The sequence below is a fragment of the Gymnodraco acuticeps genome, unplaced genomic scaffold (genome assembly GCF_902827175.1).
Source record: "Gymnodraco acuticeps unplaced genomic scaffold, fGymAcu1.1, whole genome shotgun sequence".
Classification (NCBI taxonomy): Eukaryota; Metazoa; Chordata; class Actinopteri; order Perciformes; family Bathydraconidae; genus Gymnodraco; species Gymnodraco acuticeps.
In genome coordinates this window covers 3,412-19,875 of record NW_022991857.1, presented here as the reverse complement: position 1 = coordinate 19,875, position 16,464 = coordinate 3,412, and the positions used below count along the sequence as shown (strand labels likewise).

The 16,464-nt window shown below is 45.6% G+C and overlaps 1 protein-coding gene across 3 annotated transcripts; it reads left to right on the top strand.

The window, feature by feature from the left end:
* The first annotated feature begins 1,430 nt into the window (after positions 1 to 1,430).
* On the top strand, positions 1,431 to 13,875 carry endog (endonuclease G). Of its 3 annotated transcripts, none has more exons than XM_034199893.1 (6): positions 1,431 to 1,766; positions 10,315 to 10,514; positions 10,607 to 10,730; positions 10,818 to 10,927; positions 12,958 to 13,039; positions 13,424 to 13,875. In XM_034199893.1, the coding sequence occupies exons 1-6, from the start codon at positions 1,593 to 1,595 to the stop codon at positions 13,619 to 13,621; spliced, it is 888 nt and encodes a 295-aa protein (XP_034055784.1). In that variant the 5' UTR covers positions 1,431 to 1,592; the 3' UTR covers positions 13,622 to 13,875. The 3 variants fall into 3 exon arrangements, with proteins under 3 accessions (XP_034055784.1, XP_034055783.1, XP_034055785.1); XM_034199892.1 differs by having other exon boundaries at positions 1,466 to 1,766; positions 10,589 to 10,730; XM_034199894.1 differs by lacking the exon at positions 1,431 to 1,766 and adding an exon at positions 5,608 to 5,636 and having other exon boundaries at positions 10,589 to 10,730.
* Positions 13,876 to 16,464: the final 2,589 nt, after the last annotated feature.

The following is a 16,464-nucleotide window of genomic DNA, read 5'->3' as shown; positions in this document are numbered from 1 at the left end:
GTTAGTGAGGCTTGCTAATGTAAACAAAGACGAGATTACGTCCAAAACACGTCAGGCATTGTTTCTGATAGCACTCTCTGTGGGTCCGCCGCCGATTTGACGTCAGATCGGCAACAAATCTGTAACCGCTCGTTGTTCCCTCGTTTTTAGAGATTTGGGTACGGAGGGAAAGAGAGAGGGTTTTATATTAACACATGTTGATGTCGAAAATACATCAGAGTGCATTTTGCATGATGGGTCCCCTTTAAGCAAACTATGGCGAGCTGGATTTACAAAATCTTTAAAAAAATAATCTCGAAATTAGGACTTTTTTCTCAAAATCTTTCAATTGTGCTTATTTTTCTCCAAATGTTACCCTTTTCTGTAAATAACGAACAACTCATAATTAAACATCTTTATTTATAATTACCTGAGGAGAACAGAAAGAATCCGTTTGTTCCCACGACTCAGAGAGTCAGTGAACGCCACACAGATACAGCCTCTCAGTCTCTCATATTCTTTCAATTATTTTGATAAAAGAGCAAGTTCAGTGTTAACAGGCTACAGATGCGGACACACACACACACACACACACACACACACACACACACACATATATATATTTATATAAATATATACAATTTCAGAATCAAACAGAGCACTCTCATAATAACGTAACTAAATATATACATATAGCCTATATGTGTGTGTGTGTGTGTGTGTGTGTGTGTGTGTGTGTGTGTGTGTGTGTGTGTGTGTGTGTGTGTGTGTGTGTGTGTGTGTGTGTGTGTGTGTGTGTGTGTGTGTGTCCTCATCTGTACCTGTTATTGTTTCATGACACCGCACTGTGAATGAATCAAAGTAAATATAGAAGTGGTCATGAACACATCTGTCCATCAGACAGAGGGCTGCTGCCTCCTGTCATCATTAATGGACGTCTCTTTCAAATGACCGCTCAGAGGAGAGGAGTTCTCCTTTCTCTAACCGCCTGCTGCTTCCCCTCCTCTCTCCTCGGTTCCCCTCCTCGACTCCTCTCTCCTCGGCTCCCCTCCTCTCTCCTCGGTTCCCCTCCTCGACTCCTCTCTCCTTGCCTCCCCTCCTCTCTACTCGGCTCCTCCGCTCGCATCTCATGTGGGCGGGACTAAGTCTCGAGGATAGGAGTCGAGGAGGGGAGTTAGAGAAATGAGAAAGGGACCGGGTTCTGACAGTTAGCCAGAAGCTAACTGCTAACTACACAAGAGTGCTGTCATACGGCGAGTGAAGAGGGTCAAAATAAAAATAAAGGCCGAGGACATATTATGGTTTTATTATTTATAAAAGGAAGAATAATTGTTTTGCTGATCCTCTTGGGGAATGTATTCAATTAGTTCATTTTTAAAACGTTTGTCCCCCGAAACTATACATCAGGAAAAGGCACGGACTTCACTGAGGGCTAAATGAAGAACAACTGCTCCTCCAGCACAGCAGGGGGCGCAGGAGCGGCTGATCAGCACCGGCTTTAAACCAGGAGGACAAGAAGAAGAAGTCCGTGACCTCATCAAGGTGCTTCTGCTGCTGCAGCACCAACATAATAATACATTACATTTATATTGCGCTTTTCCTGGTGCTTAAAGATGAGGCGCTGGGTCCGGACCGGGGCCGCTCTGGTGCTGGGAGCGGGTCTGGGAGTCTGGGTCGGCCGCGCGACGAGCCTCAGCCCCGGGGAGGAGCAGCGGGGGGTCGGGGGGCTGCTGGAGAGGGTCCCGGTGATCCCGGTGATCCCGGGGGTGGAGGCCTCCGAGCTCACGGTGAGAGTACTGTACTGCATTTATAGAGACTTTACTTCTCTACAGTTCAGAGGTACATGGTGTACTTTTACTCCTCTACAGTTCAGAGGTACATGGTGTACTTCTACTCCTCTACAGTTCAGAGGTACATGGTGTACTTCTACTCCTCTACAGTTCAGAGGTACATGGTGTACTTCTACTCCACTACAGTTCAGAGGTACATGGTGTACTTCTACTCCTCTACAGTTCAGAGGTACATGGTGTACTTCTACTCCTCTACAGTTCAGAGGTACATGGTGTACTTTTCCTTCACTACATGTATTAATACCTTTAGTTACTTCACAGATCTGGATGAATGATGGTAAATCTAATCAAGTGTTGAATCAGACTTTAGTTCCACCTGGAGTAAATCCACCAGCTACCCTGCAGTATACAAAGTACTTCAAACTAGCTGCACCTTCACCAGCTTTGAGAACACTTTCATGATCAATCATTATAAAACATATCATATATATTATTCTGAAATGGACCAATCTGCACAACGACTACTTTTACTGTCTTTCACTATATTTAGATGAGAATACTTTTCTACTTATCACCTTTGTGTAAACACGTCTCAATCAGACCCTGAACACCTGAGCACATACTGCAGATTAAAAAAGAGAGATAACATCTTATGGGGGTTATTCCCTATCTTTATTCAAGAGCGTGGTATTTAAATTTGAGAGCATACTTTATGTATTTATTTCCCTCAAACCCTGTCCTCGCACTCAAATAGTGCCTGCTTGCGCTTAGATTAGCTCTGCTTCTGCTCAAACTGTACGCTTGCACTCAGATATATTGCTGCTTACATATTTTTTCTGCTCTCAGATTTATTCTGTGCGCGCTCGAAACTTTTGTGCAACAATCCTGTCAAAATCCCTCAACCAATAGGAGGCCAGGTGTCCTTGCGGGTGCGTTCGCTTTACTTATTACAGCGTCCCGTAAGGGCGGTTACTCTTTGGTTTATAAACTCCAGCCCTCCAGGGCTTTATAACATAACATGTACTTCACTTCGCTGTACAACTTTTTTGTGAGGGGGGGGGGGTAAACACACTTATGGCGCGTTTCCACTGCAGTGGGGTAGCCCCGTTTAAGCGTCCCTAAGCGTCCTCGCTCAGGCCTCGGGCTGCCTCGCTGGCCGGCCCAGGCCGTGGCGCATATCCATTACAGTTTAGGACCTGGGGTAGCAACGCAGTGTAGGCGGGGCGATCGGCTTTGTTTTTGTTCACATTTCGAGTTGTTCCGTCGAGCTCCCGCTGGATTTGATCATCCTCAATGAGATGTAGGAACGTCGTCACCTCCTCGGTCGACCACGGTGTGCTTTTCTTAGAAGTAGTCATTTTTGTAGCTCATCCGTTTACAAAATGCTGTTTATAAAAATGCTGCAAGCTTGCTTCTAGATATATATGCGACGCTAGGGATGAACTCGCGCGCAATCTTGTGACGATTCTCTCTGACCAATCAGCAGTCGAGAGTGTTGACGTCACTAGTTCAGCCCTGGCCCTGGTCTGAGGGAACCACGATTTTATTGGCGCGTTTCCACTGCAGCGGGTAGCCCCGTTTAAGCGTCCTTAACCGTCCTCAAGCGGCCAGGCCGGTTTTTGGTGGCGTTTCCATATAGCCTAGTACCGGCTAGCGGGTACTTTTTCCCTCTTTTTCCGGCCTCATAAAATCGTGGTTCCCTCAGACCAGGGCCAGGGCTGAACTAGTGACGTCAACACTCTCGACTGCTGATTGGTCAGAGAGAATCGTCACAAGATTGCGCGCGAGTTCATCCCTAGTGTCGCATATATATCTAGAAGCAAGCTTGCAGCATTTTTATAAACAGCATTTTGTAAACGGATGAGCTACAAAAATGGCTACTTCTAATAAGAAAAGCACACCGTGGTCGACCGAGGAGGTGACGACGTTCCTACATCTCATTGAGGATGATCAAATCCAGCGGGAGCTCGACGGAACAACTCGAAATGTGAACAAAAACAAAGCCGATCGCCCCGCCTACACTGCGTTGCTACCCCAGGTCCTAAACTGTAATGGAAATGCGCTACGACCTGGGCCGGCCAGCGAGGCAGCCCGAGGCCTGAGCGAGGACGCTTAGGGACGCTTAAACGGGGCTACCCCGCTGCAGTGGAAACGCGCCATATGAGGCCGGAAAAAGAGGGAAAAAGTACCCGCTGGCCGGTACTAGGCTATATGGAAACGCCACCAAAAACCGGCCTGGCCGCTTGAGGACGGTTAAGGACGCTTAAATGGGGCTACCTGCTGCAGTGGAAACGCGCCATTAGTATATGTTTATAAAACGGACAAGTCAAATCAAGCAATCTGATGTTTCTTAGCCGTGATATAATGAGCGTATATTCCGGGTATAATTGTAGTTACTTTTCACAAATCAGTATCCCTCCGCGTCTGAGAACCGTTACAACTGTTACATTACGTCCGTTATGAAACTAACTAACTAGGCTAACTAACAAAGCTTAAGATGGAAACATTTAAGGTTAACTTCGACCTCCGGGTGGCCTTACTATGGAGGAGTGGATTGAGAAGTGCCTATCTCCACCAAAAAAAGCACCTAAACGACGTCTAATATGTTCTCTAGCTGTTATTGTTGTTGCATAGCAACCACCTCGCACTATGTTCTGTGCAGAAGGCAACGGAGGGACTATTTTATTTTGAACATCATTATTTAATAATAAAAACTATTTAAATTGGACTGTGTATTTTTCTTTCACATTGCCAGCCACACGTGGTAACCGTTTTATAAATGCAATAGCTCACTTCAGGCCGTGATATACGAATATATCTATACAATATGGAGTTGTCGACACTCCGCTTCGCGTCGGGCCGAACCAAGCCATAGCACAACAGTGCTGGAGCAGAACAACAGTCTGGAGGAAGAAGTGGGCCGGTCGGAAAATTCACTAGCAATCCCCCCTCCCCCCGTTGACAATTTACTAGCAATAACGAGGGCCGGTCGAGATTCCCGGGCTGATTTTTAGTCCCAGTGCGCCACTGAACGTAGCTATTATGTAAGGTGCTGGTATATATATACTAACTGTGCTTCCCCCCCCCCCCCCCCCAAAAAAAAGTTGTAAATCAAACAAGTGAAGTACATGCTATGTTATAAAGCCGTGGAGGGCGGGAGTTTATAAACCAAAGAGTAACCGCCCTTACGGGACGCTGTAATAAGTAAAGCGAACGCACCCGCAAGGACACCTGGCCTCCTATTGGTTGAGGGATTTTGACAGGATTGTTGCACAAAAGTTTCGAGCGCGCACAGAATAAATCTGAGAGCAGAACAAATCTGTAAACAGCAATATATCTGAGTGCAAGCGTACAGTTTGAGCAGAAGCAGAGCTAATCTAAGCGCAAGCAGGCACTATTTGAGTGCGAGGACAGGGTTTGAGGGAAATAAATACATAAAGTATGCTCTCAAATTTAAATACCACGCTCTTGAATAAAGATAGGGAATAACCCCCATAACATCTGAGCTGTGTTTTGTTTAAAGGTCCCGTGTCCATCTCTCCTGATCACAGCTCCATCGTTGAGTCGATAGAATAGATTCACATTGTTCAATGTTCCAAACTCACATTGGTTTCTCACAGCATCTCTGTGTAGTCTGTGTATTCAGTGAGAAAGTAAGAGAAATACCTCACCTTTCACGTGTGTGTGTGTGTGTGTGTGTGTGTGTGTGTGTGTGTGTGTGTGTGTGTGTGTGTGTGTGTGTGTGTGTGTGTGTGTGTGTGTGTGTGTGTGTGTGTGTGTGTGTGTGTGTGTGTGTGTGTGTGTGTGTGTGTGTGTGTGTGTGTGTGTGTGTGGCTCCATGGATTGGTCCATTTGGGCATGGTCACGGTAGGGCTGGGCGATTTTTTCGGTTTTCACGATTAATTTGCATTTTTACTTTCCTACGGTTCGTGAAATGGCTGAACCGAAAAATCGCGATTTAAAAACATTTCTAGACTCCGCAGATTTGTTTTTGCTTTAAGGGACTCCGTAGTAGCTTACTCTCTCACTTTCCAGAACGCGCCCAAAACTCAGCCACATTGCCTGTGACTACCCGATCTGCAGCTCTGCCCGATCTGCTGTTGTTATGCTGTGTTCGTTATTCTCGCGTCCAGGAGAGAAGCTTTAAAAGGAGACTAAATGGAGTCTCTGAGAAGGTTCAAATGGTGCTTTAATTAAAAAGCTCTCGTGAGCGAAGGGAAGAGAGCGAGCTCCACCTCTCCAGCTGATATATCTCCTCCGCTGGCTCGCTGTGGGCCGGTTGGCGCTGCTGGGGGCTGGCCCTCCACGTCTCCAATGTTCGTTGTTGAGCATAACAGAGGACTCCGACATTGTACATTAAATATATAACTAAACACGCCTGTTCTCCTCCTTATCTCTTTCATGACTTTTCATTTAATACATTTTAAACGCTGTAATCAATACTCCAAAAATACAGGAAATACTTCACGGCTGGTTTCATTTACGGTAGTTCCGGATGTTGTCTCATGCTACCCACGTCTGTAAACAAACGTATTCAAATAAACTGTACCTTCATTTAATATTCAGCAATAATAATATCTCCACGTCTATAGTTGTAGTGTTGAAATCAGTAGGTTTCGGTGTGCAACACTCCGTGTCATATCGCTACTAAATTCACCTCTATAGTAAATGGTATATTAGCCACATGCTAAATGCTAACCGTCCGGAGATGAAGGATTTTCAGAATAAAACTGGTTGTGCACAAGAACTTCTAGTTTTTCAGTATAAAACAGCATTTAAACTGACGGTATGCGTAACATTTATGATATTAAAACACATTTTACACCTCACCGTGTTTTATTCTTATAGAAGTAAGAAGAGAAGTAATGGGGCAGAAACCCTCCTTTTTACGCATTTTTTGCAAAGAAAATATGTATTTACATTTTGCCTTGGTCTGGTTTGTTTAGAAAAAAATCGAGGTTTAAATCGAAAATTGTCCATTAGTTCGAAAAAAATTGCGATTTTATTTTTAGGCCAAATCGCCCAGCCCTAGGTCACGTCACTGTACCCAAGAAGAAAAAGAGAAACCTCCTACGAGGCGTTCTGGGACAGACAGGTATTCTCTGTGTCAGAGTGTTACTCCCTACAGCAGGGCTATTCAACTGGTGGCCCGCGGGCCAAATCCGGCCCCCGGGTGATATTTACTGGCGCTTTGAGTATAATGTTAAAAAGTAAAAAAAAAAAATGTTTTGGCCCAGAGTGCCTTTATTCCTGAGAGGGTGTTACATTGAGAGATAGAGGGGAAGACATTGCCTGAAAACTTTTGGCGGGCTCGGGTTTCAAACCCACCTACTAGCAACTCCTGTCATTCATTGCGTCCTCGCGGCTCGCGCTGCCCTTCCCTACAAGCTCGCGCACCTTCGACGGTTTCGCGCCAATGGTACGATTAATCAAACCTGGTCAGCATAGTTGGATATCAAAATGTCTCTTTCTACGTTAAAAACACGAAAGGTTGACACCGAAAACCGGCAATTCAACAGCGAGTGGAAAGAGAAGTACTTGTGTGTAAATGTCAGTGGGAGGCCCGTGTGTTTAATCTGCAATGAGTGTTTATCGTGTGTAAAGAGCACAACTTGAGAAGGCATTTTAAGACAGCTCACGCCAACTTTGACGCCACTTTTCCAGCGGGCTCTGATGCTCGCCGGCAGAGGATTTTGGGGCTAACTTCGTGCTATGACCAAAGACGTAGCTCCCTGTTTCGGGCTTGCACTGACCAAGAGAGAGCGGCCGCAGCGTCCCTACGAGTGGCCTGGATATTAGGCAGAAAGAAAAGGCCTTTTACGGACGCAGAGACGGTCAAAGAGTGTTTGCTTGCATCAATTGAGGAAGTGGTTGCAGATGAGAAAATCAGAAAAAGCGTTATTGACTCAATTAAGAACATTCCGATTCCTGACACGTCAACATCAAGGAGAGTGGAGACCCTTGCATCGGACGTCTTTGAGATTCTCTTGGACAAAGTGAGAAAGGCGGAGGTTATGTCGCTAGCTATTGATGAATCCTGACAGCAGCGATGTTGCACAGCTGTGCCTCTATGTTAGATTCTTTGATGGCGAGTGCTTTCGGGAGGATCTACTTGGATTCATTCCTTTGGATGGACACGCGACCGGTGAGGTGATGTTCCACAAAGTGGTTTCGTTTTTCAAGGAGCACACGTTGGGATTGGATCGTATTAACATGCTTGTAACGGATGTCTGCGATGTCGGGCTGAACACAGGGACTGTCCGCTAGGCTGGCAGATGTGGCTCCACGGCTGAGATCGCTGCATTGCCTCATCCACCAAAGCCTGTGCGCAAAACTGAGTGGTGAGTTAAAAAACACAATGGCCTCTGTCATGGCGATTATTAACTTTATTCGTTGTAACTCGTTTACAGCACCGCCTTTTCCGCCAGATGTTGTCAGACATGTCAGCTCAATATAATGATTTGCTCATGCACAGTGCCATTAGAGGGCTAAGCAAAGGAAGCGTCTTGAAACGATGTTGTGAACTTAAGGAGGAGATCATGGCGTTTCTCCGCAATTCAAAACTTAAAAAGCCTTTCTGTGTCTGATAGAGATGATGAGTTTTACGCTGCGGTTTGCTTTTTGAGCGACATCTTCCAACATCTGAACCAACTCGATCTGGAGCTGCAGGGCAGAGATCAAATGGTTACACGACTTGTGGAGAGACTCCAACACTGCGCAGGTTTACAAATCACCGAGGTGATGACTGGATTTATGGACGCATTGAGGTTTGAACATTTCAGTCTCCCGACTGAAGTGATGAGGTTTGTGAAGGACCCTTTCTCTGTGAATGTAGAGGGGGAGTTTGCACTGAAGGCAAAGGAGCTGAGTGTGACATTAATGAGGCGTCTTTACAACTCGAACTCATTGCCATTCAGTCATCAGACGACCTGCGACAGTCATTTCAGCTGCAGGTTCTGCAAAGTTCTGGACTCATGAAGTCAGCCACGAGAAATTCCCTCATTCAAGGGGTCTTGCACTTTTTGTCCTCACAATGTTCGGCTCGACTTACACGTGCTCGACACGGCTACACGGCTCGACTTACACGTGCTCGACACGGCTACATGGCTCGACCTACACGTGCTCGACACGGCTACACGGCTCGACTTACACGTGCTCGACACGGCTACACGGCTCGACTTACACGTGCTCGACACGGCTACATGGCTCGACCTACACGTGCTCGACACGGCTACACGGCTCGACCTACACGTGCTCGACACGGCTACACGGCTCGACTTACACGTGCTCGACACGGCTACACGGCTCGACTTACACGTGCTCGACACGGCTACACGGCTCGACTTACACGTGCTCGACACGGCTACACGGCTCGACCTACACGTGCTCGACACGGCTACACGGCTCGACCTACACGTGCTCGACACGGCTACACGGCTCGACTTACACGTGCTCGACACGGCTACACGGCTCGACTTACACGTGCTCGACACGGCTACACGGCTCGACCTACACGTGCTCGACACGGCTACACGGCTCGACTTACACGTGCGAATACACGGCTCGACCTACACGTGCTCGACAAGGCTACACGGCTAGACCTACACGTGCGAATCGGCATTCTCACACATGAATGCCATACAAACTAATAATCGCGCATCCCTCTCCGACCAGCATCTGCATCACTGTATGCGTATTGCCATGACAACGTATACTCCCGACTTCCCTGCTCTTGCTAAATCGAAAAAATGCCATTTCTCTCATTAGATGGCACATATCTGCCAAGTTGGTTGCATACAGTTATCACTATGTTAATCAAGAAAGGTTTGAGTTTGAAAAGGCTGTGTGTTGTGGTTTGGTCATTAATACAAGTCTTTTGATAATTGTTTTTGCTTTTAATTAAGTAATTGATGTGGTATGGCTCACTTGTCTTTATTGTTATCATACCATAATATGCACTGTTGTTTGTGTCTGGCCCTACATTGCTATTTTGTGTGAATGATTAGATCATTTAATCTAAATCTAATGATGTTGATGGTTATATTAGCTTCACATGTACTGAGTTCTATAAAGGCCTTGGGGCCATGTTTGATCCACTGCTGTTGTAGTCATTTCATTTCAAACCTTTATTCATGCAGGTGAATCCCATTGAGATCATTGATCTCTTTTTCAAGGGTGACCTGCTGTAGTATTTACTGCATCTGAAGCTCTTAATATGATTGCTCATATTTCAAGCCATTTTTTTCCCGGCCCCTTGCTTTGGATCATTTTCATCAACCGGCCCCATTCCAAACTACTTGAATAGCCCTGCCTTACAGGCTGCACTTTGAGGGTTTGAGGCTCTGCAGAGCGTTCACATGCAGAAGCTACAGAACACCAGGGGACGGGTCAGAACCAGAAAGCATGACATGGGCCCTTTAAAACACACAGTGAAGATCACACACACTATATAATGAACATATACTGTGTATTTATATACTGGGTGTATATATATATATATATATATATATATATATGACCTAATCGTCCTGACTCCTCCCCTCAGGTGGGTCCAGGTGTGTTGGGGGGGGCGGCAGTGATGAAGTACGGCTTCCCCTCGTTAGCAAACATCAAGACGCGAGAGTCCTACGTGACCTCGTACGACCCTCGCACACGCACTGCATCCTGGGTAATCGAGAGGCTGAGCCCCGCCTCCCTGAGCGGCCAATCAGACAGGAAGAGCTGCGACTTCAAGGAGGACGACAGGTGAGACACCTGGACTATATTTACCTTTAGATCATGTATACTTTAGTGTTGTTAATGTTATTAACCCCCCCCAGTGTGAACGTGCTCCACAGGTCCACCAACGCTGACTACAGGGGGAGTGGCTTCGACAGAGGTCACATGGCTGCAGCAGCCAATCACAAGTGGAGCCAGAAGGCCATGCAGGACACCTTCTACCTGAGCAACGTGGCCCCACAGGTAGGTACACACACACACACACACACACACACACACACACATGACACCCACACAGATATATTGATGTGTGTGTGTGTGTGTGTTCAGAACCCTCAATTGAACCGAAACACCTGGAATAACCTGGAGAAACACTGCCGCTCTCTGACCAAAAACTACCTGAACGTCTACGTGTGCACCGGCCCCCTCTACCTGCCCAGGTAACACACACACACACACACGTAATCTAGGCTATCAATTGTGATCTCCAGGGCCCAAGAGTTCAAAACTTTTAATCCCTATCTGATCCGATCAGATTTTGAAATCCCATTTTTTGTGATCCAGGATCAGACAAGTCCGCCAAATTTTGTCCCTGGAGTTCAAAGCAATTAAGGATAGGATCAGCCTGATCCAGATTACGACTTTTTCAAGATGTCTAGATCCTGAATATCAGTGCTTTAATCCTACCGAGCGCCATCTAGTAGATATGAAAAATACTACAAGGAAGACAAGAGACCACATTGCAGAGACATCTATAATGTCTAATTATAATTTTTTATTTGAAAGGTGATGACAGATGATGGACTTTTTTTTTGTTGAAGATATTTTTACTTTAATCTAAATTACATTTGTGATTGACAATCTTTGCTGTGATACTTTTATGAGCATAAACATTTATGTCATCGACATTTGGTTGAAAACAAAATAGGCCACCACAAATGTGAGCAACAAATGGAAAAAATAAAATGTATGTCCCATGAAGGCTAAACATTGTGTATTATTTCAGTTAACAAACTTTGCCATCTAATTTACATTGAAACATATTTTAAAATAAATTGTACAGTACATTTTGCTCTGGTAATCCACTGGAAATCCACCCCTCTGGTGGGATCAGGATAATCCAGTTTTTTGGGATCAAACTGATCCCAATCCTGTGTTGTCGGTTTGAACTACCCGTTTTGAAGATTTGATCCAGATTAAAGCTTGGATTGGATTTCCTGATCTGATCGGATATCAAAGTGATCCTAATCCTGTTTTTTGGTTTTGAACTCCCCAAAAGATAAATCTGATCCGACCAGATAGGGATTAAAAGCTTTGAACTCCTGGGCCCAGGGCCCAAGAGTTCAAAGCTTTTAATCTCAATCAGATCCGATCAGATTTTGAAATCCCATTTTTTGTGATCCAGGATCAGACAAGTCGGCCAGATTTTGTCCCTGGAGTTCAAAGCAATTCAGGATAAGATCACCCTGATCCAGATTACGATTTTTCAAGATGACTAGATCCTGAATATCAGTGTTTTAATCCTACCGAGCGCCATCTAGTGGACATGAAAAATAATACAAGGAAGAGACCACATTGCAGAGACATCTATTGTCCGCAATTACTTTTGAAAGGTGATGATGGATTTTTTTTTTTGTTGAAGATATTTTTTCTTTAATCTAAATTACATTTGTGATTGACAATCTTTGTTGTGATACTTTCATGAGCATAAACATTTATGTCAACATTTGGTTGAAACCAAAATAGGCCACCACAAACGTGAGCAAAAAATGGAAAAATAAAATGTATTTCCCATAAAGGCTAAAAATGGTGTATTATTTCAGTTAACAAACTTTGCCATCTAATTTAAATTGAAACATATTTTTAAATAAATTGTACAGTACATGTTGCTCTGGTAATCCACTGGAGATCCACCCCTCTGGTGGGATCAGGATAATCCAGTTTTTTGGGATCAAATTGATCCCAATCCTGTGTTGTCGGTTTGAACCCGTTTTGAAGATTTGATCCAGATTAAAGCTTGGATTGGATTTCCTGATCTGATCGGATATCAAAGTGATCCTCATCCTGTTGTTTGGTTTTGAACTCCCCAAAATCCAAATCTGATCTGATCAGATAGGGATTAAAAGTTTTGAACTCTTGGGCCCTGGCACATCGGATTGGTGCATTAACTCCTATATTCCTGTGTGGTGTGTGTGTGTGTGTGTGTGTGTGTGTGTGTGTGTGTGTGTGTGTGTGTGTGTGTGTGTGTGTGTGTGTGTGTGTGTGTGTGTGTGTGTGTGTGTGTGTGTGTGTGTGTGTGTGTGTGTGTGTTGTGTGTGTGTGTGTGTGTGTGTGTGTGTTGCCTCTGTGTGTGTGTGTGTGTGTGTGTGTGTGTGTGTGTGTGGTGTGTGTGGTGTGTGTGTGTGTGTGTGTGTGTGTGTGTGTGTGTGTGTGTGTGTGTGTGTGTGTGTGTGTGTGTGTGTGTGTATAGACAGGAGGCTGATGGGAAGCTGTACGTACGATATCAGGTTTTAGGGCATAACCACGTTGCCGTGCCGACGCACTTCTTCAAGGTGAGTGACAGGTTAATAACAAACACAAATATAACATGTTTTTTATACATAGACGACACTGGGACGTGTCTCCATGCTCTATGTTCAGAAAGCTCTGTATTCCTCTCACACTGCCTGAGCTGCAGCACCTCTTTTCACCCTCTGTCTGAAACCAGAGCCCAGTCTGCTCTGATTGGTTAGCTGGCCGGCTCTGTTGAGATTGGACAACCGCTTAGAGATGTCCCGCCCCTTAGCCTATCACGTACAATGTGTTGGAGCGCTAGCCAATAGGAGCGCGAGTTACACCAGTGATGTCACTATGTCCCAGCAGTGAAACTAGCTGACAGCTGATTGGTCCATCTGTGATAAATATGCAGAGAGCTGACAGCTGATTCGTTCCCTCAGGTGCTGATCCTGGAGCAGATGGATGGCAGGGGGGTGGAGCTTCGGTCGTACGTCTTACCGAACGAACCAATCGAGGAGAAGGTCCCTCTGGAGCGCTTCCTGGTTCCCATAGAAACCATCGAGAGGGCTGCGGGGCTGCAGTTCGTCCCGAACATCATGAAGAGAACGAGCCGTCTGCAGAGCATCACTGCACGATAATACCCACAATGCACTGCAGGATGAACGCCCACAATGCACTGCAGGATGAACGCCCACAATGCACTGCAGGATGAACGCCCACAATGCACTGCAGGATGAACACCCACAATGCACTGCAGGATGAACACCCACAATGCACTGCAGGATGAACACCCACAATGCACTGCAGGCTTACCTGTCACCTTGTGGCTGCAAAATAATCTGAGTTTATGTGTTGCATGTTTCTGTAAATAAATGAACTGTAATTATCTCCACATGTTGTCATTCATTTCCACTCGGGAGCATCGGATCAATGTATCTTTATTTAACGGGATTAAAAGGGGAGACATATTACCGTGTGCATTATTCATCTTTATTCTAAATGTTAAATACAGATGTGTATAAACACACCTGTGATGCTCTGCCACTAGGGGGCTCTAAGTGAACGCAGCAGTAAGGCTTTAGAGCAGCGGGGGGGAGCCTTTGTCCTCTCAAGGGCCATTTCAATGTTCTCAACATCCTCCGAGGGTACGAGTGATTGACCTCTGCTCAAAATCACAGCCCATTCATTTCACCTTTCTTTCATGCTGTGCAAAGAAAACGCAACCTCTGAATCCAGATATCTGACCATGACTCACTCATGCACGTGCACGGTGTGGCATGCATGCACGTGCACGGTGTGGCATGCATGCACGTGCACGGTGTGGCGTGACCACCCAACAGAAAGATATGGACACAAGATGTGTGCAAATGTATTTCGTTTCCTATCCATGTGAACATGATTTAAGTGGGGGGGACCTCACCTGCTCTAGGGGGGGTCCTAACCTCCTCTAGGGGGGGACCTCACCTGCTCTAGGGGGGGACCTATCCTCCTCTAGGGGGTACCTAACCTCCTCTAGGGGGGGGACCTCACCTTCTCTAGGGGGGTCCGGGGGCATGCTCCCCCGGGAAGATGTGTTTTTAAAATTGAAGTTAATGCATCAATCTGGTGCACTTTGAGAGCAGCATTAGGAGATCTATGGAAACATCTCTCAACACCAGATGAAACACAACTGGAAGCAGATTTTCTTTTTCTTTATGGATATTTTACAAATCACTCTCCTTTCAAACTGGATTCTTGTTTATTAATAACAACTCTTTTTACTGTCATATAGTATTTCATACCTGTTTACTTTATTCTCTTGTTTGTTATAACTATAATGATCATATAAAGATGTGCCTTTACCTCACTGGTTGGAGAAAAAGCGTCTTATATTCGTTAGCATAGCTAGCTAACCAGATGCTAATAACAACAAAGTTATTGACTGTATGATCAGTGTGACGGATGAGCAGATCGCTGGGCTTTGAACTAAAGACACAGCCACGCAGGAACTGCAGCATGTGTACGGCTCCTTATGGGTACTGCATGTGTGAGGTGACTGAGGTCCCGCCCAGGAGCCGCGTTCTGGTGCTCTCCGTCAGAACTACACTCCTGTCAGACGAGACATATACCACGTGATGACACGTTAGGCTCGTGTTGTGTTCAAGGACCCTGACCTTGGCCAGGAAAAACAGGCACTCGCTTGTTGAATTTTTTTTGCGGTCTAGATTTCTTTAATTTTTTTTATTTTTTGCGTGTGTTTATAAAGGCGCTAAAAACCTCCTGAACCACTGAAAGAGTCATGACCACGAGAATAGCACATTTAAATCACTTTATACGACATCGTCTATACGCTCAATCCAGATGATCACTTTCTGAAGTCTGCCTTTGAGGTCGCCACAAAGTTGTTAACAATCAAACATCAGACCCAGAGCTCAGAGCTACGTGTCATCAAACAGAGACCCAGAGTCAGAGCTACGTGTCATCAAACAGAGACCCAGAGTCAGAGCTACGTGTCATCAAACAGAGACCCAGAGTCAGAGCTACGTGTCATCAAACAGAGACCCAGAGTCAGAGCTACGTGTCATCAAACAGAGACCCAGAGTCAGAGCTACGTGTCATCAAACAGAGACCCAGAGTCAGAGCTACGTGTCATCAAACAGAGACCCAGAGTCAGAGCTACGTGTCATCAAACAGAGACCCAGAGTCAGAGCTACGTGTCATCAAACAGAGACCCAGAGTCAGAGCTACGTGTCATCAAACAGAGACCCAGAGTCAGAGCTACGTGTCATCAAACAGAGACCCAGAGTCAGAGCTACGTCATCAAACAGAGACCCAGAGTCAGAGCTACGTCATCACACAGAGACCCAGAGTCAGAGCTACGTGTCATCAAACAGAGACCCAGAGTCAGAGCTACGTCATCACACAGAGACCCAGAGTCAGAGCTACGTCATCACACAGAGACCCAGAGTCAGAGCTACGTGTCATCAAACAGAGACCCAGAGTCAATCAATCAATCAATCAATCAATCAATGTTTATTTATATAGCCCAATATCACAAATGTTACATTTGTCTCAGTGGACTTTACAGTTTGTACAAAATATCAGTATGACAATACGACACCCTCTGTCCTTAGACCCTCACATCGTACAAGGAAAAACTTCCGGAGAAAACCCACAGTTTAAAGGGAAAAATGGGAGAAACCTCAGGGAGAGCAACAGAGGAGGGATCCCTCTCCCAGGACGGACAGACGTGCAATAGATGCCGTGTGTAAATTGAAAAGATAATACATTTGCAACATAGGTAGTCCAAATGTTTGGAAATGCATGTGTGTATAATAGGAAGATGAATCCACGAGGATATCCATCCAGGACCTATGATCCAGGACCACAGCCACGACTCAAGATCCAGGGCTCGCGATCCAGGACAGAGGAGCGCAGGATCATCCATGACTCCGGATCCCGGCGTATATAGACACCAAAAAGAAAGACATTTGGGGAAGCT

Excerpts from the sequence above, each read along its gene's own strand:
- endog (XM_034199892.1), top strand. The coding sequence starts at position 1,593 with ATGAGGCGCTGGGTCCGGACCGGGGCCGCTCTGGTGCTGGGAGCGGGT. Across the intron at positions 1,767-10,314 it reads TGGAGGCCTCCGAGCTCACG|GTGGGTCCAGGTGTGTTGGG; the intron begins GTGAGAGTACTG and ends TCCTCCCCTCAG. Across the intron at positions 13,040-13,423 it reads TGCCGACGCACTTCTTCAAG|GTGCTGATCCTGGAGCAGAT; the intron begins GTGAGTGACAGG and ends TCGTTCCCTCAG.